The sequence below is a fragment of the Mus caroli genome, unplaced genomic scaffold (genome assembly GCF_978045245.1).
Source record: "Mus caroli unplaced genomic scaffold, Mus_caroli_1 scaffold_18, whole genome shotgun sequence".
Lineage (NCBI taxonomy): Eukaryota > Metazoa > Chordata > Mammalia > Rodentia > Muridae > Mus > Mus caroli.
In genome coordinates this window covers 13,813,033-13,839,554 of record NW_028227273.1, presented here as the reverse complement: position 1 = coordinate 13,839,554, position 26,522 = coordinate 13,813,033, and the positions used below count along the sequence as shown (strand labels likewise).

Sequence of the window (26,522 nt, the reverse complement as noted above, 5' to 3'; positions counted from 1 at the left end):
TATCATACAGAGCCCTCTGTATACATACAGTGGGGCCTCTGAGGTCATTCCAGTGGGGGTACTGATGTTCTCCTGCTATGGCACAGTGAGAGACTCACCCACATTCCTCTTCTCTGTATATCTTCTATATAGGTAGTCTCCACCCGTGACACGGCAAGAACACGCCTTTCAGAACATCTGGACTTTGAGCAAAGTATGCCTTGGTAGTAGTGCACAGCCCCAAGTTTGGATCCCTAGGAAGACTTCTTTCCCACATCCCCTCACTAGGAGTGGGGTTCAAATGCCCCTGCAGGACCAGAAAAGCCTGCAGAGTTACCTTTAAGCCAGATTTCACTTGCTGATGTTTTCAAGCTTCCTGCTGCTAATTCCTTGGGAGACTGTGAGAGAGAGGGTGTCCAGTAGTGGCGGTGTGGTGGGAGGCATCTAGCCAGGACACAATGCAGAGTTCCTTTCCCTGCAGCCCCATGGAGCTCTGCACTGAGAAATGAGGTGCTGCCGCTGTGCTGAGTCTTCCCGACTCTGAGCTTGGTAGGACAAATCACTCCCAGTTCCAGACATGCATAGCAGGTAATATGGTTACATAGTGTCTGAAGTCAAGATCCGGGAGCAAACAAGGGGTTGTTCCCCAAAGCAGAATAATTACTTGTAGGCTAGAGCTTGGCATCGCTCCAGAGGTTAAGAGGCTGCAGCTGTGCTCGCTCCCATTGGGATCTGCCACAGATGTTCTGGGCACCGTTAGATCTCTCAGGTCATAAGGACATTAATGTGGAGCTGCTGACAGCGAGGCCCGAACCAGCTGGAGACTCTCTTACCAGGCTTCCAGGAAATGAGAGTGGCAACCCCAGAGGTGACATGGGGTGCCTTCAGATGCCAAAGAGCTGCAGTGAGCATCTGCGCTTCACCATGAGTGAGTGGTTTGTGCTGCTTCCTAAAACGAAGTCCTCTGCTTGTAGACAACATCTCATCCCTTATTCAGAGATGCTGCCCCAGGGTCTCCCCATTCATCAATTTCTCAGCTCTCCTAGGATGCTTTAACATCCTATATGCTTTAACATCATATAAACTTACATAATAACGTATATAATGTTATATAGGTTTTAGTATTTTATATATTTACATATGTAGGTTACCCCAGTTACACTTCCTACTTTCCCCAATTAAAACAATTATTTCCTGATTCTGCATCCATTATAAGTCATTTTCTGCATCTATTGCTTCCATTTTTAAAGCCTAGTTGTACCTGTTGTCCGTGTTCACCGACTCCATCTTCTCTTCTATTTTCTCTTGATCCCACTGCAGTCTGGTTTTGTTTCCTCTTCTTTTAAAAATGTTTTTTTTTTTTTTTTAAAGTTTTATGTGTATGGGTGTGTCACCTCCATGTTTGTATGTGCATCGTATATATGCTGTGACTTTGAAGGTTAGGAGAAGGTATCAGATTCCTTGAAACTGGAGTTTTAGATGTTATGAGCCTCTGTGTAGATACTGGGAACTGAACCTAGGTTCTACGATGATAGCAGTTAGTGCTCGTAACCATTGTGCCCTCTCTCCAGCCCCTATTTACCTCCTCTTATCAAAACTTCTAGTGCCAAAGCCACCAGTGAGTGACCTTGTTGGCAAATCCAGTGATTGATTCCCATCCTTTTTCCACGTGGTCCGTTAGATGCATGGGCAGAATGGCTCCCTCCTTCTCCATAACTGGTGTCCATTTGCTTTCAGCCAACCACACTCTTGCATTTCCTTCTTGGTGGTGGCTCCATCTTTGTCTCTTCTGTTAGGGCCAAAGGAGTGCAGGGCCCAGCCACGGCCCCTGTTTATGCAAAACTCTCAGCTTCATCTTAAAAGAAATAAGAGTTTATCTTGGAGCCATGTTGAGTGACCATGGCTCCAGAACATAGATTTACCCCAGTTACTTTAAATTCTATGCTCTAGTGTGGGAACAATTTCACTAAGTTTTATTGTTTTACAGAGCAAAGAAATTCATAAGTCAAGCAGAGTTTAAAGTACATCAGAGAGGGGAACAGCAAGACAGAGGACATTTTTCTATAGGCCCAAGATGCTAACTGATGAGTCTTAGTTTTTGTGGGTGGAAGAAGCCATTGGATCTGCTAAGGTAACAGATTCTAAAAGTTTTTATTTCCTAATCATAGGTATTAGTTCTGACACAGAGGTGGGTAAGGAATGGCTGTCCCAGATCTAAAGCTAGTCCAAGATAACATAATTGGCCTCTGGACCTGCAACATCCCAATCGCTCCACAGTTCTGAAGTCTAATCAGTCAATCCGTCTCTGTGGATGGAGCTTCCATCCAGGATGTCACAGCTCTTTCCTTTTATGCTCAGTTCTTTGGTGATGACACCCAACCTCAGGCCACTGGGAACACAAACCTTCATTGTGTTCCAATGAAGCTCCATTTTTCTTAAGCTGCAGATCCAAATATTCAGTTGCCTATTTGACATCTCCACTTTGCTTAATACATGTTTCAAAATTAGAAAGTCTAAAACTGTCTGGCGAGCAAGTCTAAACTAGATTGTGTTAGTTGAGATGGTCTCGGCTAGACAAGTCAAAATTAGGCTGTCTAGACTTAGCAAGTCTAAAATCTGAACTTCTGATACCCCCAAAACTATCCCTGCTCCACTGTCTCTGCAGCCTTTCCCTGTCACAGCTGACAGAAACTCCTTTGCTCCAGGAGTATGCCCAAAGGCTGTGCAGTCATTTGTTGCCTTACCATCCATCACACTGCTATTAAACACACCTCAGAGCCTGTGCCGTTCTACTTTTAGAGTATAGCCAAGCTACCTCCTCCCCCTTTGCTCTTCCCATTTTAGGATATGTCATAGTTTTCTCTTGCTTGTATTACTGCAAAACAACCCCCCAAACAACAACAACAACAACAACAACAACAACAACAACAACAACAACAACAACAACAGTCCCTCCTAGCTAGTCAGGTGTGATTCAGCTTATGAGGAAGCTCAATATTCTGGAGGCAGAGGCAGGGGACAAACAAACAAACAAAAAGGACCCAACCAACTTCAAAGTTCTGTCATTTCCTTTCGATAGTTTGCCATGCACGTATGCTAGATTCAGCTGTTCTGTTAGTTCTTGTGTTAAAAGCGGCCTTTATGATCTGCCTCCAGGCCTTGTCTGATGTAGCCTGCATGACATCCCTGCAGCTTCCTGATCTGTCATTCTCCATCCTGTCCCTGGCATCTTTGCTTTCCTCTGTGGTTCTTCTGCCTCTTGCAGAGACCCTACCTATTTCTTCTGCCTGGATCATTCCTCTACCATTTTTAAATATTTGCTTAAATCTCACAGTCTCTGTGAGACCTGTTCTAATTAAAAACGTAAATGTAAACAGGGCTTGGGGAGATGGGTCAGTGCTTAAAATACTTGATGTACAGGCAAGTGTAAGTGAGGGGGCTGTGAAGCTACAGAACTAAACCGCTCCATGGGTAGGAAGAAAGGCTTATTGGGGACCCAAAAGCAAGCAGAGTCTACGAGTCACCAGGGCTGATCAGTCTTTGAGCTGATACTGGCTGTCCGGATTGCTGGGAATTAGGAGCCCTTTGTGGAGGTGGTTGACCTTTGGGGTAAGGTTGATGGAAGTTCCTGACAAAAGAAGCTGCCTTAAGACTGCTTTTCTAGTAAATAGAAACCTTTAGGCTTGCATACCTGTAACCACCCTTCTCTTCACCCACTGAAAGTCCTTCTGTTTAGAACAATGTCACCAGCACTGCCATTTGAGGGTGCCATTTAAGATCAACAGCAAGAAGGCTTGTGTTTGGATCCCTAGCACCCTGCTAGGTGGGAATGGGAGCAGGTAATTCCAGTCTCAGAAGGAAGAGAGACCACGGATTCCCAGAGCAAGCTGGCTACTGGGAGACCAAAACTGGAAAAAATACACCTTGTAGGTTAGGAGCTCTGTTTACAGTGAAGAGTAAGTTCCTGCTCAGTTTTCTATGCCCCAGTGAGTGAGTGGGCTGCTTCTGCTTCCCTCCTCGTCCTCGTCCTCGTCCTCGTCCTCGTCCTCGTCCTCGTCCTCGTCCTCGTCCTCCTCGTCCTCCTCGTCCTCCTCGTCCTCCTCGTCCTCCTCGTCCTCCTCGTCCTCCTCGTCCTCCTCGTCCTCCTCGTCCTCCTCGTCCTCCTCCTCCTCCTCCTCCTCCTCTTCTTCTTCTTCTTCTTCTTCTTCTTCTTCTTCTTCTTCTTCTTCTTCTTCTTCTTCCTTTCTTTCCACTTCCTCCTCTTTTCTTCTTCTTCTCAAGGGTGGGTGGGGGGAACAGACCTGGGAAGACTGGGAAGTGAGTATGCTTGGGGTTCATGCTGTGAAATTCACAAATCATCAATATTCTGTAAAAAAGAATACATTTCTGTTTGTCATGTTTGATCCATCTGCACCAGATGTGCTTAGTCACATGTGGGTGGGAGGTACGTGAGCGGGTAATATTTCAGGATGTATGCTTGTCCCTAATTGGAAACGTGGTGTATTGTCAGTTTTACCTTCTTAAGCTCTTGTAAAACATGACTGGTGGCCATTTTCTGGAAACTCAGAATGGACTTGGCCAGAGATCCATCCTCCTGGCCAGTATTTAATTAAAGCTTGCTTCAAAATTGTGGAAGTGGTCTTATTTTTGACCAGTGGGATAGCAGTGGACGAGCCATAACTTCAGATCTTGGTTGGATGGAGAGAACTTGCTTCAAAAAGAATAAAAATGGGGAGTGATTTGGGATATCAACCTTAGGCCTTTACATGCATGGACATATGAGCCCCCTCCCCACCCCATGCATGTATACATATATACAATACATACATACATATATACAAACATACATACACACACACACACACTCACATCATACACACTATGCATGAGAAGAAAAGTAAAATCTAGCTCCCTATTCCACAACCACTTTGTCGTTGAACTTGGGGTGTCACAGCCTGTGCCCCAAGCCAGTTTTAGCCACCTGGCCACAATAAGGCAACTGAGGGTCAAATTAGTATTGGAAAACAGAAACCATTTATTCAATGTGGCCACCCTGGGAAGAAGGACAAAGATCCAGCAAAAACTCTAAGCACCCCGTAAATATACCCTTATGTTTCTTGAAGTGAAATTAATAAAATAGGGGGCTAAAAACGTGTACATCTAAGCAATCAAGGTCAATGTGTGGTCCTGTCTACTCTGACCCAATATCTGGGCTCCAGTCTTACCTGTAAAGTGGTCTGATATGCTGTTAGATGCGTAAAGTCTGTATGACAGGTTCTTCCTCTGGCTGAGGCCTCTTCCTTCCCCCAGCAGATTCCTGGGGGAAATTCTCATTTCTTTTGAGGTCCACTGTTCCAATAGTCTGACAGTCAGACTGAGAGTCGCAGGTGTCTCGTTAGAGTGTCTCATTTCTCCCAGACTGGAACTTCATTCTGTTTTCTCATCTTCACAGCTATCACAACTGATCTAACCTGGTAAATAAATGCTATCGGTTGTTTCTTATGCATCCTGCCTTCCCCAAATGTTTAAATTCAACGAGGGTTTGGGTAATGAATGTGCTGTAAGCTTAGAACAACTCTGTGATGATAAAGTGTGGTAGCTTGATGGGATTTAGAACTGCACAAACAAACCTCGGGAATGTCTGTGAGGGGGTTGATGGAGACTGGCACCATTTCATGGGCTGAGGAAAACACAAGGTGTGATGGTTTGTATATGCTTGGTCTAGGGGTTGGTGACACTATTAGGTGTGGAGTAGGTGTGTCACTGGGCATGGGCTTTAAGACCTTCATCCTAGCTGCCTGGAAGCCAGTATTCTGCTAGCAGCCTTCAGATGAAGATGTAAAACTCTCAGCTCCTCCTGTACCATGCCTGCCTGGATGCTACCATGCTCCAGTCTTGATGATAATGGACTGACCCTCTGAACCTATAAGCCAGCCCCAATTAAATGTTGTCCTTATAAGAGTTGCCTTGGTCGTGGTGTCTGTTGACAGGAGTAAAACCCTAACTCAGACACAAGATGAACAGTAGGATCATTGCTTTCTACTTCCTGACTGTGGCTATAATGTGACCAACTGCTTCATGATCTTGCTACCATGCCCGCTGTCACGTTGGATGGTGACATCAAACAGCATGTCCAAAGATACTTGTTTCTCATGCTGCTTTTACCAAGTACTGTGTCAGAGCAGAAACAACTATCCAAGTGCCTTGGCATCAGTAGGTAGTATCTGTTGTCTAAGACTGTGAGGCAGTTCAGGGTCAAAGGGTCACTTATCACTGAAGTCCATGAGCCCCCATTCTGACTCGTGTACTTCAGTGGTACTTGGAATTCCAGGGATGGCACTGCCAGATAGCAATGGACAGAGAGGTCTAGATACTTCCCTTGCTTGGTCAAGAGCAGCTATTTTTACTGGTTGTAAGTTTTCTCTGTGGAAGGCTGGGAGGTCTCTTCCCTCCAACTTGCCTATTCTTTCATTTGAAGGGCTGCGTTGGCATCGTCTCGAGTGATCCTCGGCATCTGCCTTAAGCCAGTGTTTCTCAGCTTGGCACTGGTGCCATTTTGCTGTGAGAGGCTGCTCTATGCGTCTTTATTCACGAGACTCCAATTTTCTCTCTCTGCCTCATAAGGCAGTAGCTGAAATCTGAAGAGACTCCCATACATCTTTACAGACAAAGTTGCCCCTGGCTGAGACCACCGCAGTGACTCAAACCGAATGTCTTCTCCTGGGCTGTCAAGTTCTGTTATAACCACAGAGGCTACCCCACAGAGCTGATGTTCCTTGGGTTTTTTATGAATCCTGTGGCAGCTGGTAAGCCCAGGAGTAATAGATTGTTTCACCACCAAGACCTGCCAAAAACTTTCTATACTGCTCTCTCTAATCCATCTTTTACCCAGCTAGGCTACACAGCCAGCAACACACTCTCATTTCTGGGGGTTTGTTGCTTGACATTCCTGAGTGTCTAGCTCCATATTAACTTCCTAGCTGTTAACAAGCCACACCTAACAGTGCCACTCCGTATGGTCCAGCATTCACACATAAGAGTCTATAAGCAAATTATAGGTTAAAAAACAAAAATCAAGTTTAATATATAAAAAAAGTTACCCATACAGGTTTCCTCATTTCTTCCCCACTTAGACTTTGGGGAAGAAGTAGTTTTTACATCAAGTCTTTTCAAAATCTTAACCAGCTGTTCTCTGTCAAGAACTGGATACTGGCGAGTCCAAAGCAGGAAGCCTTATTTGACAAGAGTGTTTTTGGCCACATCCACCCATACAGGCTGTGTTCTTGGAGCTCCGGGGCTATAAGGAATCCTGGAGAGAAGGGGATTCTTGCATGGCTGCCATCTCAGCGTGTGCACCTGGCTCATGGCATTCAGCTGAGGACAGGCCCGAAGCCTGGGCCTTCTTATACTTACATATGAATGCATCTGTTTTTCCAAGGCTAACTTTGAAGGACTCCACTGGTACCAGTGAGCCACAGGGCCACATCCTGCCCAGACACTGCAAGCTACTTGCTCTTTGTGAAGGTGATGCTGTGTCTGGTGCACCAGTTCTGTCAGGATTCAAAAGCGTCTTCATCTCTCGCTCGGCGATGTGACCCTGGGAAGTCAGGGGGATGCTGCCGCCTCCACAGTCTGTAAGATGCCGGTGGTGATCCTCACTGAGCAACAAGACCATGGCCCCACCAACACGCAGCACTCTGTGACCAAAAAAAAAAAAAAAATCCCAAACAAACCGTAATTGGGATGAGTGTTTCTATGTTCCGAGACAACACACCATTCCGATTTATTTAAAATAGTTGTTAATCTGAAATTTAATTTCATTTATTTAAATACAAGAGTTTTGATAATTAGGTAGCATCTTCCATAATGCATACTCATTATAGTAATTATGGAATCTCTAGTACAAATCTGCTTTAATTATCTATTTTTGCTCTACTTAGAAGGCAAGATTCAAAGTAATTTATAGTCACATTCTAATAAATGATGGTAAGTGTGAGAATCCTTTGGAGCTGCATATTTAAGATAGACAAGGCTGCCGGCAGGAGTCACCAGGGAGGAGTTAGGACATGAACAAGGGACAATTAAGGGATGACCCCACAAAGGGCGCGAGGATCAGGAGACATCAGCTTCTGAGAATTTATCTACTCAGTCATTCAAGTGTTGTCAGTGACACATCTGTGGGAACAGTGACAGCTTATGAGTGACTAAAGGTTCACGCAGTGAGGGGGAAGCAAGGGGGCAGTGAGGGTCAGTAGAAGCTGCAAGGTGCACATCAGAGGCTGCAAAACCAAGCTCAGGACTGAGCCAGCCCAGTGACAGGAAGGGGCCTGGGAGGAAGCAGGCAGGGGGTAGACGCTGCAGGAGGAGGGACTAAAGGCTGCTCAGCCTGGTGGGGGAAGCAGAAAGAGGGGCGCAGAGCTCAGTATGGAATGATTTGCTCAGTACGGATGGTGGGTTCCAGAGGACAGCTGGGTGCACAGTCTGGGGGTGGGGTGGGGTGGAGGGGTGTGTGTCCTGAGGCACCAGGGCTTGAGGCAGAGACAGGAGGCTTAATGGTAAATGGAAGATAAAGCCAAAATGCCTGGATTTTGCAGGGGAAGAGGGAAGCAAAGTCAGGAAGCAGAAACTTCTCTCTTAAGGAAGGACTGTGGAAGGGAACCAGGAGATGTACCCAAGAGGAAGCCGGAACACCGGTTGTGCCATGTCGGCCAAAAAGGCATGGTATCAAGTGTCAAAAGCTATAGGACCAGCAAGTGGTCATGGTTAGTGAGCCTCGGGACAGATGGATGGAAGGCCAAGGCAGCAAGGAGATAATGATTTGCCAAGGAAGTCCACTCAATACGGTGCACTCCATCTCTTCCCAGTGTCCACTCAGAAGGCACATGTCTAAGGTCTGTCCTATAGCACTCCAGGCTGCTCTGCAGTCTGTCCACTTCTTCCTGTCTGTCCTATGGTTCTCAAGGCTGCTCTGCAGTCTGCTCACTCCTGTATTTAAGGCCCACTGCCTGCTTGCTTCCCTTTGGCCAAGGATCTCCCCTCAGTTGCTCACACTCACTAACATGTTTCTGCCTTCAGTCAATTGGTCTCATTGCTCTCTCTCCACTTCACAGGCCTCCCCTTGTGTGCGTCTCACCCCTCAGGCCCTAGACTTCTGCTGCCACCTCTGTAGACAGGCATCTATTGACTATGTATGTCTAAGGCACAGCCAGGACTGTTGTCTCGCTCCAGCTGGGTATCCTGTCCTCTTGCTCCACCACAGCAACCATAACTGGAAACACTGCTGTGTGTACCTCTGTCCCAGGACCTCACCTGTCCTGCCCACAGCTGTGTCCTCAGGATTCAGGACACAAACATTCACACCTCTCCAGAAAGAGCCATGGAACCTCTTAGGAAGAACAGGGGGGTAAAATGGCTGAAGACTAGGGAGGGAAGCAGGCAGAGTATGGGTCTTTAGGAAGGAAGGGACTGTGAGAAGCAGCCTGGCTTGGAGGAGAAAAGCCACTTCTACACAGACCGGCAGGCAGAAGGAGGTCAGCTATAAAACTACAAATAGCTCTGAACACAGCAAAGAAAATAGAAGTAAAGTGGTAACAACAAGGTCTTTTGACTCATTTCATTATCCAGGATGAAAAGGCTGGCGCGTAGGACGGAAACACTGGGATGATGACCATTTCTGAAGATGGAAACTGCTATGGTATTTTTTGGGACAGTGGTTAGTTATATTATATCAACAATGCAGGATATCATTAATCCTGCAATATTACCTCTGGGAAATTATCCCGAGATTACATAATTGCAGTAGCAGCAGAGTCCCAGGGCTCAATAATGATGATAACCAATATTTCCTTACTGTGTATCATCTCCCTCTTCTAGCACACGTGCAAGGCACTCCACGTGATAGTTACCAGCTTATTCTCTGTAATTTCTTTCAAATAATGGAGAAAGGAGAAAAGAAGAACCAACCTTCTGTGATGAGAGTTCTTCTAAGCCTCTTCCCATGTACATGGACACAGAATGTCTCACAAAAGGGCTATCAGAAATTATACTATTGCTCAAAATGCTTGCCTTGAACAGCAGCAGTATTTCAGTTCTCGACACTGATGATATCTTTAAAATGTCCTGTTGTTAAAAGGGCGAGAAAACTGTACACCAAACCATAGAAAGGATTTCTCTTCTGCATGGGATCCTGCAAGCCCAGGGGTAGATGATTCAATAAAGCTGTTCCTGGACCATGGAGCACCTTAGGCATTTGCCATCTAAACCATCGACTGCCAGCCTTCTGCCTCAGGACGTTTGGTGTAGCCCCTGGCCCTTGAGTAGCTTTGCTGCTCCCTTCCTCATGGAATATTAGCATGGATAAAAACAAGGCCCCCTTTAAAAATTCCTTCACACCTTCCAAATTTTACTGGCAACTCTTGTCTCCCCTGAAACCATTCCAGGCTTCTTCAGCATTCGGGAACATTCCTCTTTCATCAAGGTGAGCAAGGTTCATTTCAAATGTTGTTCATGTATTTGGGAATAGTTGAGAAGAAAGCCCAAACGGTCCATCAAATTCCTAACTGTGCTCTGTCTTGACGAGATAACTAAGTGGGCTGCATGTGTGGCTCTTGCTATCACAGTAATCGTCAGTCTGACAATCTTTGGAGTCTGACCCATATTCCTTCTCGGGGATCCATTCTGTGTGACACACAGAACCATAGATTTTCATAGCCATTATGAATAAGGTTACTGAATACTTCTTCCTCTTAATTTTAGTAACACAAGTCTCCTCTTTTGATTTCTAGATGTCTAGATCCAATAGACACCAGTGAATTATTAGGAGAAAAGCTTGTGTATTTAGCTATGAATGTATATCCTCAGATACCTTCCAAGCAGTGTCTTATGCTAGGAAGTCTGGGTAGGAGCTAAGAAGCTGAGTGCTGACTCGTGCTCAGCTGTTCTGAAAGCTTGAGATCCATGGGACCCTCTGAACAATACGTGAAAGTATATATTATGATAGAAAAATGAGCCATGAAGTGGTCAGTCTGCTTATGCCTCAGGAATTATAGTGTCACAGCCAAGCCTGTAACAAGCTGCCTGGCTTCCAAGGCTGTGTTCTCAATCACTGTGTGCTGTCTGGACAACCCTGAAACTACAGAAGTCAAAGGTCAGGCAGGCAGCCAGGAAGATGGGGCAAAGGAGAAAGAACCATCCCCCCTCTTATATTGAAATGCACAGACTTTAAACTGGACCTACTGAGGCATGCTTAACCATGCAGGACACTTTCATCTTCCTGACTCTGTGGTAAATGTTTAAATTCCCTGACAGTGGGCAGGCAGGCAGGCAGGCACATTCATCAGTGTCACATCTACAGAAACTTCAACTGCCGCAGGTGCTGTCTATAACCCTAACTCCCATGACGTGTAGACATGTCTAAAATAGAGAAAGCTAGATCTTTAGTCAAGTCATTATCTCTCTGCAAAGTTCCAGTTTAAATGCGTGTCATGGCTTACACATTTCTTTATCTCTCCGTGAACTGGTTAATAGGTAGTAAGCAACTCAGTCAGGGTCACAGCCTGTCCTTATGAGCTAGGCTGTACAACAAGATCACAGCCGGCAGCTTTTAAGAATCATATCCAGGCCCAATCCTAGATCAATTAAGTTAGAGATGTGGTGAGAGATGGGAAACGGCCATAGTATTTTTAAACACACTGAGGCAATAACTTTAACATGAAAAGAGGGTTGTGAAATCTGCTGAAGGAGAATTAATATCAGATCTGGCGATGAGGAGAATTAATATCAGATCTGGGGATGACGAAGAGATGCCTACATCACAAGTGCTGCTTTGAGCAGGACAGAGCCAGGGATCCAGGCAGCAGGGAATGGCTTTAAAATGTATTTATTTCATGTATTTATTTTTGCATGCCTGCATGCCACAGCACACACACACAGGGGTCAGAGGGGTCACTCCACAGCCAGCTCTTACTCTCACGTGACAGGAACTCTGGGATTGCAGATGGAGATATCCTTCACTGTACCTGTCCATGCACATGAGGACCCCAGGCCGAATCCCTAGCACTCATGGGAAGAGCAGATGTGACAGTGGGTGCCTTCGGTCCCAGCATGGGGTGTGGTGAGACAGAAAGATCCCTGGGGCTTGCTGGTCACAGTCTAGCCAAATCTGTGAGTTCCAGCCATGCTATGAGAACTTGTCTCAAAAGTTGAGTGGTGAGTGAGACAGAAAGACACCAAACAGAAATGTCTGGTTTCCACACATGTGTACCACATGAACACACACATGTACACCAGAAATGAGAAACGTGAGGCGCCCAGCTGACAAGATGCAGTGAGACAGCTAACAGGTGGGTGACAACTTGAGCGAGGCTTTTACTCCTATGGTATGTTAGCCTTGACACTGAATTCTTTCTCTCTTACACACTGGTGACACATGACTCCCATAGAAGGGTAGCGACATGCAGGTCCTGGTCCAGCTGATGTAGTTTATCATTGATCAATCCCTTATTGTTGTCTACTTATTCCTGTATCAATACAGATGACTGGGAAATGTTTATCTCGGCCTTACTGAACCTCTTGAAAAAACACTTCCATGAAACTACATCCAGAGGTCAACCCTGGAAAGTGTGGTATGAATAACAGTATGCATTATCATCTCATGCCAGCGAGGTCCCACCCTGTCACTTTGGTCTGTGGTTCAGCGGCACAGGCCCATCTTCCTGGGCCCGCCCAGTTTCTTATCTTTAAAGTGTGGGGTCTGACATGGAGGATGTAAGGTTTGTGAAGATTAGAAGCAGATATCTAAATTATCCACTCTGGTGACTGAAACAATAGTCATTTTTTTCTCAATAAAACTAATGATATAAGAAGATTCAGAAAACACATTTCAGTTATAAACTTCTAACTTTTGGAAAATTAATAGTAACAATTTTTGAATTGTTTGAAGTAAGAAATTATTCCACTGTAAACAGTCTTAGGGACAATGATATATTTTGACTAAATGGTCCATAGCTAGAATATTATGGGAAAAAAATTCAACAACTTACCTTTCCATTTCTTGTAGAATGCTTTTGATGTCTTTTCCTAACTTAAATTTTTTCCCAAATGGAATGTCAGAAATAATAACATCCATACTTTGTGATGGCAATGGTAAATCTGGAATGCAGAAGCCAGAGACTCCTATTACAGCAAGGTCAGGGCTCTATCGCCTCAACGAGATACTGACCTACGTATCCAATAAAACATATCCAATAAGATTCAGAGCGTCTATATTGTTTCTATGAAAAAATAAGATTTCGAAGGCTGGCGATTCAAGATAAAAATCACCAGCACTATTTTGCAATCATCCCTGGTCTGGCAGGGTAACAGTCAGAAGTAAATGCAGAGGACAAGAAGCTCTTAACAATTCCCTCTTTATCTTTGCCAAAGGTCTTTAAAGGCTTAGGCGGCCAGGGCCAGGCCATTCCCTGTAAACAGGCCTCTCTCCTACTCCTGCAGCAGCAGGTTTCTCACCAACCCCACAGCATCCAGCTCTCACCAGCCTCACAGCATCCAGCTCTCACCAGCCCCACAGCATTCAGCCCTCACCAGCCCCACAGCATCCAGCTCTCACCAGCCCCACAGCATCAGTATCTACAGGAAGTACCACTGACTGTGCAGAGTTCATGTAGGGGTATCTGCAAGACAGGCTGTGGGCCAGGGATTTGATACAGAGACTCCTGAGATAGTAAGTGCCCAACTCACAAGACTGAGCACACAGTAAAACCCTGTCAATTATGAAGTGCTCTGAACTGCCTGTGGAACACTCACATTCTGGTAGAAACAGCTATTCTTAGTTAAAGTTAGTTCTGTATTTACACAGACTCACTCCTCAGGCCCAGTCATTTTGCCTGGACATCTGTTCCTCAGCGGATTCATCTCTTCTACATCTGCATTTCATTAATTAAATTAATTAACTAAGACGATGAGCGGCTACTGGATCTTCTATGCTTACTCTTTTTTTGATCACTTAAGTATAGGGAGGCACAAATAATGTCAACAAATTCTTAATCCGTCACCTCAATCCACAAGCCCACAGTTAGTCTTTAATGATTTTTGTTTTCAATTTATTTTTGATGTGTATGAGTGTTTTGCCTGAATGTTTTATCCATCCATGCATCCATCCATCCATCCATCCATCCATGCATCCATCCATGCATCCATCCATGCATCCATGCATCCATCCATGCATCCATCCATGCATCCATCCATGCATCCATCCATGCATCCATCCATGCATCCATCCATGCATCCATCCATGCATCCATCCATCCATCCATCCATCCATCCATCCATCCATCCATCCATCCATCCATCCATCTATCTATCTATCTATCTATCTATCTATCTATCTATCTATCTATCTATCTATCTATCTATCCAGAGTTTTCTCCTGGCTATCTATCTATCTATCTATCTATCTATCTATCTATCTATCTATCTATCTCTCTATCTCTCTATCTATCTATCTATCTATCCAGAGTTTCTCCTGGCTGTCCTTGAGCTCAGAGGTCTGCCTGCCTCTGCTCCTGAGGACTGAGATTAAAAGCAGTCCTGTGTGTATGATGTGCACCACATGCCTGCAGGGACCTTGGAAACCAGAAGTGGATGTCAGATTCTGAGACTGGAGTCACATATACTTGTGAGTAGCCATGTGGGTGCTAGAACGTAAATCCAAAAAGAGTAGCCAGTGCTTTACTCACTGAGCCATCTCTGCAGCCCCTATATGAAGTCTTAAACATGTAAAATAACTAGTTTGGCAACTGAGTTGAGATACCATTTAATTTATAATTTAGTAAGGAATATTGTTGGGAAGGAAGATGCTAAAATTATATACTTTGGAAATATCTATTATACTACATGATGTTGAGCTTAAGGATAACATATATTTGTGCATACTAAAGTCTTAATCAAACTTTAAAAAATCTTATTAGCACCACAATAATTGTAGTACATACTCGTCTACCAACAGGCTTCCAAGACACAACTGTTTTGGATATCACTGGCTTAAAGCTGTTTTTCATAAAACTGCCTGTTGAGTGTCAAAGTTCTACTTTCATATTTAAAAACCTTGTTGGGCCACATTTATAGTTGAGAACATGCTTTGTCTAGAGTTGTTTAAGTAACAATGGCTCTCAGAGCAAATTCCAGTGAATGGAGGTTGCTCTCAGTTCTACCTCACTTGGAAGATGGGAGCATTTTAGGCCTTCACAGACCTTTCTCTCAGAGACTTCAACAAACACAAAATTCAAAAGTTGTCTCTGTTGTTTTTATTTTACCAAGTGAAGACTCAACAAAATTAGGCCTGCAGTTTCATTCCACTCTATTCCAGAATATACTCATGTCCAGTTCAAAGGAAGGAAATGAAGAAAGCCATCAGGAGACTCTTGCTACAAGACATCAAGGGACAGTTACAGAATTTCACCTTGTGTGTTATTGAGCTCAATAATCTGTTCATGTTTTCCCATTGCTAAATTTATTTTTAATAACAAATCACCAAAAAAACCCAGACCCCCAAAAAGACAAAAGAAACCCACAAGCATAGGAACACTTGCATTTGAGGCTGAACAACATTAATTTAGAAGACCAGCAGTTCCATGTTGACAAAGAGCCATGCTTCACACAGAGATGTGGAATGCATTTTCTTCAGCTGCAGGTGACAAACATCTGGCTTTGATCCACAAATATCATTTAAATAACTTCTAAGCTTTGAAGTAAACGCTAGGTGTTTCTATAAGCAGACCTGTCTCATTCTAGAGAATACAGACTTGGTACTTACCTTTCCATTAAAAATGCACTCTAATGAACTCACTGGCACTAAGAGTTCATTACACAATAGAAATGCTACCAAACAATACAATGGTAGCATGCAAATGCTTCTGTGGTGACTTCTTATCTATTTCCTCTGTCCTTCATGCACACCTAGTCTACGACATCCACATTTGCCAGTAACTCCCCAGAGGTAACCAGCCAGACCAACAGGACAGGAGAGAGGTGCCGGAGGGAGGAGGGAAACACACCAGCATGAGGGAAAGAAAACCACATGGCTCGTCACACTTCTGAACAAGGGTGCCGATAAATGACACAAAAGCTCGTGACAAGACTCTTGTGATAAAGCCTGTAGATGAAATGACGAGAGAGCAGCTGTCGCCTGTCTCACTGGCAGCAACGTAAACATTCGCCTTACTTAGTTACATTTTAATTACATCACAAATGGATTTCTTTTGCTCAAGTCTGCATGTTACATGTTCTACCATATGTTAAAAATGTGTGTACGTGAACAGATGACAATGCCTAAGTAGTAATGAGCTCTTACTTCCTAGGATAACTGGCAGCCCACAAGCATTCGAGGCCATATTTTCTCAATGACTAAAACTCAGGAAGAAATCTGAGGAATTTCTTCATGTTAAATGATCACCTTTGATTATACCAGCAGAGGGTTACAAAGCAAAGTGAATGCTAGCAAGAGGCAGAAGTAACTAAGCCACTACAATACAATAAAGTGGGTCAGTGAGATGGCTCATTGGGTAAAGACGCTTGCTGCCAAGCCTGATGACCACAGTTCTCTCCCTGGACCCTGCACACAGAGAACTGACTCCGAAAACTTGTCCTTTGACCTCACACATCAAGTAAATAAATACAGTACAATACAATACAATACAATACAATAAAGAGAATGAGGTCATTGGTTTATATGAATGTAAATTACCCTATTCAAGAACAGCAGAGGTACCTTTTCTTGTTTTTAAAGTGAAACTTCACAGGAAACATCTTGAAAATGAATCGACAGTGAAGCTGGAAATGTGGTAGAAGTCTTGAGAGCGGTGCGGGAGAAGAGGAGTCTGTCTGCCCTCCCTCAGGTATGCAGGGTGGCGTGGAGAAAGCAAACAGATTGAAAACCCCAGCTCCAAGACAACTTAGAAAGTCCTTCTCTTAAAGGTCTCAGGGAGAGCCTTCTTAAAGAATTGGAGTCAAAAGGACTTGATTTGGTCACCTCTGGAAATCGGTGTCTCAAGACTGAATTCATGGTCACCAGTTGACAACAACCACAGGAATGCAGTCAGTCTGTCTTTCTATGAGTCTGCATTACAAAACTTCTATACCAGTGGTTCTCAACCTTCCAAATGCTGGGCCCCTTAATATAGTTCCTCATGCTGTGGTGACCCCCCAGCCACAAATTTATTTTTGTTACGACTTCATAAATATAGTGTTGATACTATTATGAACTGCAATGTAAATATCTGACAACAGGATATCTGATACGCACTCCCTGTTAGAGTGTTCCTTAAGGAGTCTCGGAGCATCCACAGGCTGAGAAGCTACACAGGAGCACTTCTAACAGTTTCTCCCGTGGCACTCATTTCTGGTGCTTTCTCTCTCTAGAAGAAAAACCTAAACACGCGCTGTACTTCTGGATTATAGGTTCAATATTTACTCATGGCCAAGAGCATAATACAGTTTCTGCAGCAGAATTAACTGAGCTGCTTTTCTAAGGAGGGACGGAGGGAGCGGGGAAGGAGAGAGAGAGAGAGAGAGAGAGAAAGAGAGAGAGAGAGAGAGAGAGAGAGAGAGAGAGAGAGAGAGAGAGAGAGAGAGAGAGAGAGAGAGAACATGATACTGAGGGACAGCAAGTAGTTTAGGAGCTCAGGGAAGCCCGGCTAAAGCATCCCCCAGCCACGACGGTCAGGGGCTGGCTATGGGAGGACTTCGCAGCACCGGGACACAGGGCATCCGGGCTATGAGAGGACTCTGAGTGCTATCCCATCTGCCACTGCTGATTCCCTATCAGTGATGGTTGCATCCATCCTCGTTTGCCCAGACCTCTCTGGGTTCTTAAAAATATTGGTTCAGCACCCAAGGGTGGGTGACTGAGCCACTTCTCTATGTCCAATGGGAAGCAAAGATTGGCTAATTCAGAGCGTGTCCCACATGAAGGAGTTCAGTCGTTTCTTCTCCCTCCAGGGCTCTCTTTCTGTTATGGTTGTATCATTCCATCTCAGGTCATGAGAGGACAATGATTTGGTCACAAACATCTGCAGAAGGTGGATTCCAGCTTAATGCTATAGAAACTACAGAAATATCACTTCCCAATCAGGAGTAATTAGGAATATTTCAAACAGCTATAGTAGTGGAAATAAAGTGCTTGTTAGCCCCACAGGGCATAAGCAACAACACCACACACTCGCGCACGCGCGTGCGCGCACACACACACACACACACACACACACACACAATGGCTTTCACTTTGTGTTTTCCATCTCACCTGTAACAGAGCCTTTAAGTAACTCAATCCTGTCTGTAAGGCCTGCAGCCTTCAGATTGTCACATGCGCCAAGTAACTGCGTGTTGCTCACATCAGCACCCATGTAAAACACATCCTACGGGGGAAAAACAATCCATACTTTAAGTATAAGTAAATCCATTAAGTATTTCAGTATTTAATAAAACCTACTTGCACTTTATTAAATGGAAAAGAGTAAAGTTAACAGATTCTTAATTTCAAGTTAAAACAAACTTAAAGCATATTTTTCAAAACACACAATAGTAAATGTTAAAGTCTGTTAATATTTTACCATTATAGTTGCCTAGAAAGTCTAGACATTCGTATGATCTAGGTATGAAAAGTTATCATAGTCCTGTCATATTTTCTTAAATTCTTCATAGAATTTAATGAAATAATATAGAAATTTAACAACTCTTCAAAATCTATTATAATTATAGTAAACAAGAACTCATATAATTACAGTAATCCAAAAATAGACTATCTGCTTATAAAAACTGGTGAGTGTAACTATTAAAATATAACATCATCTGTTATATAACATATGTTATAAAACATAATCTGGCTCAGACCAAACTTTGCGACTTACTGGCCACTCTTCAGCTGCTTCCACAAGTATAGTCCCAAGGCCACACATCGGATCTAAAACCAGTGCTCCAGCCTGAACAAAGAAACAAACCGGTATTACTATGTCTTCTGCAATAGGTCTACTATAAAAGAAGCCTAAACCTGGGAGCCTCAGGCAGCCCAAGTTCCAAGGCAGGACAGCATTTGCCATGGTTTGAAGTAGGAGGGTGCCCAGTGTGGTCAAGGAACATTGAGTGAGGGGGCAAAGGTGCTGGCAACATTGGAGAGGCAACCAGGGGATGCCATGACTGTAATCTCCAGACTGTAGAAGTCTATAAGAACATATAACCCACACTTCATGCCCACCCAAACCAGGGCACCTGGGACGTTTACTCTTTCTGGAAATGAAATGTCTAATGAAGTGGTCACCATCTGAAGTGTTCCCATCACCATGTCAGAGGGAGGGAACGCAGGGCAAGTTGTGCATTGCTCTGAAATGTTAACATCTGGATGTTAGTCACATGGCTGCCTAGAGCATCAGGCTGGTTAAACCATGCCAGTCACTTGGTGCATACAGCTTCAAGGAGTCAGGATGAGATACTATTTATGTTTGAAAAGAAATAAAAGTTTGGAGAAAAAAAAAACCTAATTAATTACTCCCACTCTGGGAATAACATCGTTTCAGATCTTGCCAGTTCCCTAAGGATTCTGGTTCTATTGCCGAAGGACAGGCAAGTGTGGCAGGGTGTGATTAAAGAAGTCACATGATACTGCAGCTGGAGGGGATCACACTGGCTGCTCAGGAGCATGGACCATAAGGAGGCTGGTTAGAGAGACCAGACAGGAGAGATTGAAAGGCATACTGGGAGAAATGTTGGATTCTGGGTGTATTGAAAAGGATGGAGCCAGAAGGAAGGTTTGGATGTGGACTGTTAAAGATGACTAAACTTTTTGTGACCAACAGAAGAGCTACTACTGGGGTGGGGCAGGGGTGTGGAGGAAGATTTGAGGAGTCAGGAAACTTCTGACATGCTCATTTTAGACACTCTTGGTATACACAATGTGTGACTGCATAGATGAATCTAGAGCTCAAGGTTCAGGCTACAGATATGGGGTTAGGGTTAGTCAATGTGAGTATGTAAAGCTGGGTGAGATCATTCGGGGAGCAAGGGAAGTTAAGAAGGGGCATCTAGGCATTAGGCCTCAGTGCCCTAAACACAGATGTCCAGAAGATAAGGCTCAGACATGCTTACTGAGAGGTGGTGCGTGTGAGCCAGGAGGAGAAGCAGAGTGGGTCCTAACCAACACAGAAAATCCGTCCAGGGAAAGCAGTCACGTCATCAGGTGTTAAAAAGGTCAATGGGCCGGTTCAGTGAGGTCTTCAGGAAAGAAGTGGGCATGAGAAAATGGGAAGGAAGGAACCAGGGCAGCATATATCAGTCATTTCCAAGTTTGTTTTGTTGGGGTGGGGAGTGGGGGTTGGGGGGTGAGGGGGGTGTATAACCTGAACTTATTAGAGGATTTCATTTTATAAGTTTTTCAAGTTACAAGAGCAATGGACAGGGTGATGGCAGTGGCCCAGTAGAAGGAAAAAGTCCTTAAATATGAAAGAGGAAGCTGAATACAGTATCCAGTTCTGGGATAGAACAGACAATTCGCCACCAAAGGACAAAAGGCCATGCTATGTGGGCACAGATTCTCACAGCTGATAGGTTGGGTAAAGAACACACACTGGTTCTGGCTCTAAGTCTTCAAGTCAAATAAGAAGGGAGAGCTCTGAAGGTGCAGAACCAAAAACAAACAAAAACCAAACCAAACCAAACAAAAACCCAAGCCCCAAACTAGTATAAGACAACAGAATTCTTCATTTTTGAGAGACAGGGTCTTGCAATGTTCCCAAGGCTAGCCTCAAAGCTCTGGTTCTTGTGATGCTCCTGCCTCAGCTTCCCAAGTAGCTGAGGCTATATGTGGACATTTCCACACCTGGCAAAGATCAGGACTACTGAAACAGAGACACCCAGAAGACATTCTGGATTTGACATGGTCTAGGATGGGACTAGGTCACATCATTATAGGGAGAAGATCCAATAAACCAAGAGGCAGGTTGTTGCCTGGCTACGGTGATCTTTAAGAACCAGATAGAAAGAAGGGCTTCTATTCTAACAGGAATGATAGGGAGAGAGGTGTGTACCTGACTGGTATACTCTGCATGTGCTTCAAGGGCAGAAGAAAGGAACCAATAACCAGCAAGGAGCAAGCAGGAGACCTACCCCACTTCAGGTTGAGTGACACTCGGATGTGGGAGAAAAACATCCATCACTGGACGTGTCTACAGAGGAAGCAGGGTCCCCAGGGCACAGCCAGGTGTCAGGACCAGATGGTACCTGAAGGAAAGAAGTGAAAAATCCTTCAGGCAAGAGAATCTGTGTCCTGGTACCAAACATATGTCTATATTCAGACAAACATGAAAGTTCAGATTTGTATGCAGTCACATACATTTATACTTAAACACAAACTTTGAAAGCATAGAAAAGAACAGAAGGGTATCACATTTCTAGCCTTATAAAAAAGCAGATTAGGATAAAGGTTTAAAGACCAGCATGGGGCATTGATCCCTGGTCTAGCTGATGCTCGGACTCCAAGGCTCTGGTGCTCAGAGAATCCTGGGTTCCTACTGAGACTCCCAAGAAGGAACTGGTAGGGGTTCCTTGCTTGGGCTGAGTAGTAAGAACAACGTGGAACCAGGTGGCAGCTTGTCTTCAGAGAGCTATAGGCCTAGAAGGAGCCCAGACAGCTGCCTGTCCTTCAGGCATCTCAGGGTGGACTCTCTGAACACTGCTGATACAGAGATCTGTCTGCCTCTTACCATTTGCTCCAGGCAGTCACATATCCACTGATAACATATTTTGACCTTAATGTGCAAACAAAAACACCTGGCTCACCTGAGGAGGCACCTAGTGAGCAGAACCGTAGAGTACTGGGAGGGCCATGATATGAGACATCACAGATACTCACACTTGACAACAAAACCATGACTTTAAAGCCAGAAAAACCGACAAGTGATTAAGGGAGATCAGGTCTCTGTTTGTTACTCCCGGAACTTAGAAGAACAACTCCAGTGGAGAGGTAAGATATGGGGACCACATGTGGAAGGATGAATGGCTTGGATGGATGGAACAGCAGGTCAACACGCTCTACTGGGGATTTCAGAGGTCGAAACCAAAGAGACTGAAGTCCCACTCACGAGACAGCTGAGGCAATGATATTAAATAATAGAAGAGTGCTTAGCTAAGAGGAACAATAGACAGTACTTACTATTACATAGCAACAATTCCATAAATTTCAATTTCACACCATAACAACTTTAAATACTACTGCCATAACAACTCACACGTGTGCATTTCCTACGACAGCTACTAGTTTAATTGCTTTATTAATGCTGACTCATCTAGTCTTGATCTGAACCTACTGTAGCCATCAGAGAAGGAAGGAAGATATTCTAATGAGGGTCTGTCTCTCCTCTCATCATAGAGAAGATGGACCCAAGAAACTTTTCTTTGGATCTTCTGCTGAGAGAAAGCAAAGCCAGAGGAGGAATTTGTCTTGGAAGGATTTCACAGTCTGCCAGACAACTGCCAGACAACTGCTAGACTGAGCAACAGAGACTAGGGCTGGGATGATGGTGGTGGGCAGGACAACACCTTGTCTGCTTGGTTATCTACACTGCCCTTTATTTAACCTAAACATCTTGCCAGGACTGCTGAGATAGACTGGAGATGGGTAGCTCACTGGACATTTTTTGTTAGTTTGCTTTCCAATGTTGTGTCACTGATTAAATCTTCTCTTTTCTTTTTTTTCTATTCATGATTTTGTTTTTAATTTAAAAATTATTTTATTCCTGTGTATGAGTGTCTTGCCTGCCTGCATGTGTGCCTGTGCACTATGTGAGTGCCTGATTCCAGAAAAGAGGTGCCTGCCTAGAACTGGAGTGACAGGTGGCTGTACTCCATCATGTGGGTGCTGGGAATCAACTGAACCCTGGTCCTCTTGAAGAACAGCTATTGAGTTTAGCCACTGAGCCATGTTGTCAGCACTGTTTGTCACTGGCCTACCGAGGACAAGTGGCTGAGCCTAGCCCATCAGAGATGTTCTGACCCCAACAGCTACTCTAACAGTATAGCATACTATTTTTATCTTACAAACAAGAAAGAGAGGCAGTGTCGTTACATATCTTTCCTAAAAGTCCTTGGCCATTAAGTGCTGGAGACAAAACTCACCAGGAAGGTAGACGCAGGAACCTCTGGGCCTTCATAGAAACATACTCGTGCATGCACAACAAAACACCCCATCTACAGAGATTCTTGCAACATTCCTGAGCTTTAGACTGAAGACAAAACTCTTAGGAGCCAGCCTTTAGAAAGAACCAAGAGACCCACAGTGTGTGGCATATTCATTGGTGGCACCCAGAGATAAAGGAGGGAGAGCACTCCATGCCTGAAAGGGTAGAACTGCAAATCAAGACCCTCTGTCGCCATGATGAAGAAAGAAAGAAAGGGGGATCTGAGGATGGGATGGATACGACAGTGTTCCAGTCAAATACGACAGGAGAGGACATGGCTATAAACTGTCTTGAACTAAGTCAATGCCAGTGCCGCAGATAGGGAAGGAAAGAGAACAAGGTGAGGAACAACACAGGTTAGCGGAGTCTTTGCGACTGTACCCAAAAGTGCTATGAAAATATGCTCTACCAGAGAGCCAGGAAAGAGCTAACTGAGATTCAAAAACAGCAGGGGGCAACTTCGAGGGAATCTGTGATACACAGTATTTTAGTTCAGTTTAGCAGCTGTGGGCTGGGAGGGGAAGCCAGGACTGTTGCAAAAGCGTGGATGCTGGGAAGGGAAGTGGAAGGACTCCTCATGACCCAGAGGGGCAGCTGGGAAGATACAGTGGGAATAGATAGCTAGGAGTGGGTTCAGCAACCTACAGGAATGGCCCCAAGGGAGGAGGATATCAAGGGATTGGCAGGTCCACTGGTCACAGCAGGGGCAGTTCACAGGTCAACAGTAAGAAACACTATAGACAGACAGCAGACAGGAAGTGGAGGAGGAAGACAGGAAGTGAATCTGCCAGGCTTCTTTCTGGATGTTTTCAATGAAAGAGACAGGGACAGAAAAGATCAACGCCAGGTGTGAAGCTGGGTGTGGCGGCAATAAACAGAAAACAGGGAGGCCGACACAGAAGCACAGTCACAAGTTCAAGACCAGCCTTGGCTCCAAAGGCTGTTCAGGACTTCCTGGGAGAGACAAAAGGCAAAATAGCAAGAACAACAACAACAACAACAACTCCTTGAACTTGAAATTGGAAAGCACGGTGTGAAATGATCATTAAGACACAAGACATGGTGAAGTCTGAGCTGAGCTGGCAAACCCAGACAGAGAGGAGTTTCACAGCAGAGAGCATTTGCATGCAGTGAGATCTCTTGGAAGGAGAAATGCAACTTAGTGCACATACAGCAATGCAGGAAGTTTCAGAATAGCTTCTAGACAGTCACACAGGTCGCAGAGATCATATAGAACACTCCTCAATAAGAAAACACTACTTTCCTATTGTCAGCGGAACTTTCACAGACTGATGAAGACGGTGGACAGAGAGAAAGCTAACATTTTTAAAGATGAAGGTTCTATGGGTCACATTTTGGACTCATAAGATCAGAAATAATAAAACACAATTTTTTAGTCAAAATGCTTACAGAAGTTCAATGCAGAAAAACAAAAAGCAAGAAATAAAACAAAGGCTATTAAGTCCATTGGCAGCTGCAAAAAATAAAAAATAAAGAGGCTAGAGAGGGGAAAACAGAAACCACCAGCTGGAGACTGTGTAGTTAACACAGGAAGGGCCTCGCTGGCCTCGAGAGGGAAACAGGTATCTTCCTGACCTTAATTTCTGCAATGGACGCCATGGCCCACGCTATGGTTGACCGCAGCCCAGCTGTCTGGATGTAAGTCCTGCTGGCCAAGGGCACTCTGCAAGAAAGAGGCAAAGTAGGTATCAAATATTACCATATGCTAAAGCACAGGATGCAAAAAATGATTATTTTGTCTCTGAGAAGCACTTTAACATATCAACCTGATATGTTCTCTGAACTAAAGGACATTTTCATCCCATTATTAAACACCTTCTACATTGGGCTGTTTATTTAATCAACTAGTGTGGTATTTAGAATAACAATTATCTTAGACAACTGAAATTTAAGTTACAAAACCAAAATCACACATGAAGGAAACCTCTTACTTAGCACTTCCCGTCCTTCTACCCAGAACAGCTGGCATCATTAAGAGGAGCAGGGCTTTGTGATCGGGATGCAGGATGGGGAATTTATAGTGGCTTCTGGAAGCTTGGTTTCTGCTGATTTGCATCTTTCTCAGAGGACAGGAAGAGGCCGAAGCATACAAATAAGTCTCTGCACTCATTCTTTTTTTTGACAGGGTTTCTCTGTGTAGCCCTGGCTGTCCTGGAACTCACTCTGTAGACCAGGATGGCCTCGAACTCAGAAATTCGCCTTCCTCTGCCTCCCGAGTGCTGGGATTAAAGGCGTGCACCACCACACCCGGCTCCTCTGCTCTCATTCTTAACTGCAGCACAGGCCCACCCTACACCCACCCCTCTTCCTAGCTACTATGCTTCTACATCTGACAGACATTTGTGTGGCTATAGGTCAGCCTTGAGAGATGCTCCTCCCCTTCCTGGACAGTTTCGAAAATATGTTAAAAATGTATTCAGCAAACTCCGAATCTTATAAACTGTCACACAGGCTGGCTCATTTAAACCTCAACCACAAAGCTAGTTTGGTGGTTTGGATAGAACAGCTCCCATATATACAAATGCTTGCTCCACAGATGGTGTACTGTTTAAGAAGGGTTGGGAGGTATGGCCTTATTAGAGGAGGTGGGTCACTCACTGGAGACGAGTTTTGAGGTTTCAAAGGCCCATGCCAAACCCAGTCTCTCTTTCTACCTCCTACTGCACTCTACCTGCTTGCCTGCTGCCAAACTCCCCACCATGATGGTAACGAACCCTAACCCTCTGAAACTGTAAGCCCCCAATAAATGATTCCTTCTATAAGTCGTCTTGGCCATGATGTCTAATCATACCGATAAACAGCTATAAAGTAGCTAATATTATCTTCTTGATTTTATAGCAAAGAAGAGATACCATGACCGTGTTGGCGTGGGTACAGTTAATGCCCTAGAGGCTTCAAACTGTTCTCCAAAAGATCCACACAGTTTTTATCTTTAGAAAAGCAAGCCTTTGATAAGGAACTCCTATGATATTCTGATGTGGCCATCGGACGTTCTGGAGATCTTATGCTGTTTCCCAGGTTCCCACTCTCTTCCATATCTAAGGTCACCAAGCTGTCTCTTCCATGGCTAGGGTCACCAAGCTGTCTCTTCCATGGCTAGGGTCACCAAGCTGTCTCTTCCATGGCTAGGGTCACCAAGCTGTCTCTTCCATGGCTAGGGTCACCATGCTGTTCTTTGGTTCATACTCACACAAATCATTATGTCAGCTTTGAGACACCTTTGAGAGGTGTCTTCCCTTCACTGAGGTAGTCAATGCAACTCACCACAGGGTATCCATGGTAACTTCTCACTACACTGTGTGT

At 44.5% G+C, this 26,522-nt stretch overlaps 1 protein-coding gene across 1 annotated transcript in view; it reads right to left on the bottom strand.

Moving 5' to 3' along the window:
• Positions 1 to 7,037: 7,037 nt before the first annotated feature.
• The window catches only part of Thumpd2 (THUMP domain 2 tRNA and snRNA guanosine methyltransferase), a 36,102-nt gene continuing 16,617 nt past the window's right edge, over positions 7,038 to 26,522 (bottom strand). Inside the window, 6 exon segments of the mRNA XM_021149410.3 lie at positions 7,038 to 7,278; positions 7,280 to 7,676; positions 13,020 to 13,128; positions 18,275 to 18,389; positions 18,882 to 18,953; positions 24,795 to 24,882. Coding sequence (XP_021005069.2) covers positions 7,213 to 7,278; positions 7,280 to 7,676; positions 13,020 to 13,128; positions 18,275 to 18,389; positions 18,882 to 18,953; positions 24,795 to 24,882 — 847 coding nt within the window. The 3' untranslated portion in view covers positions 7,038 to 7,212.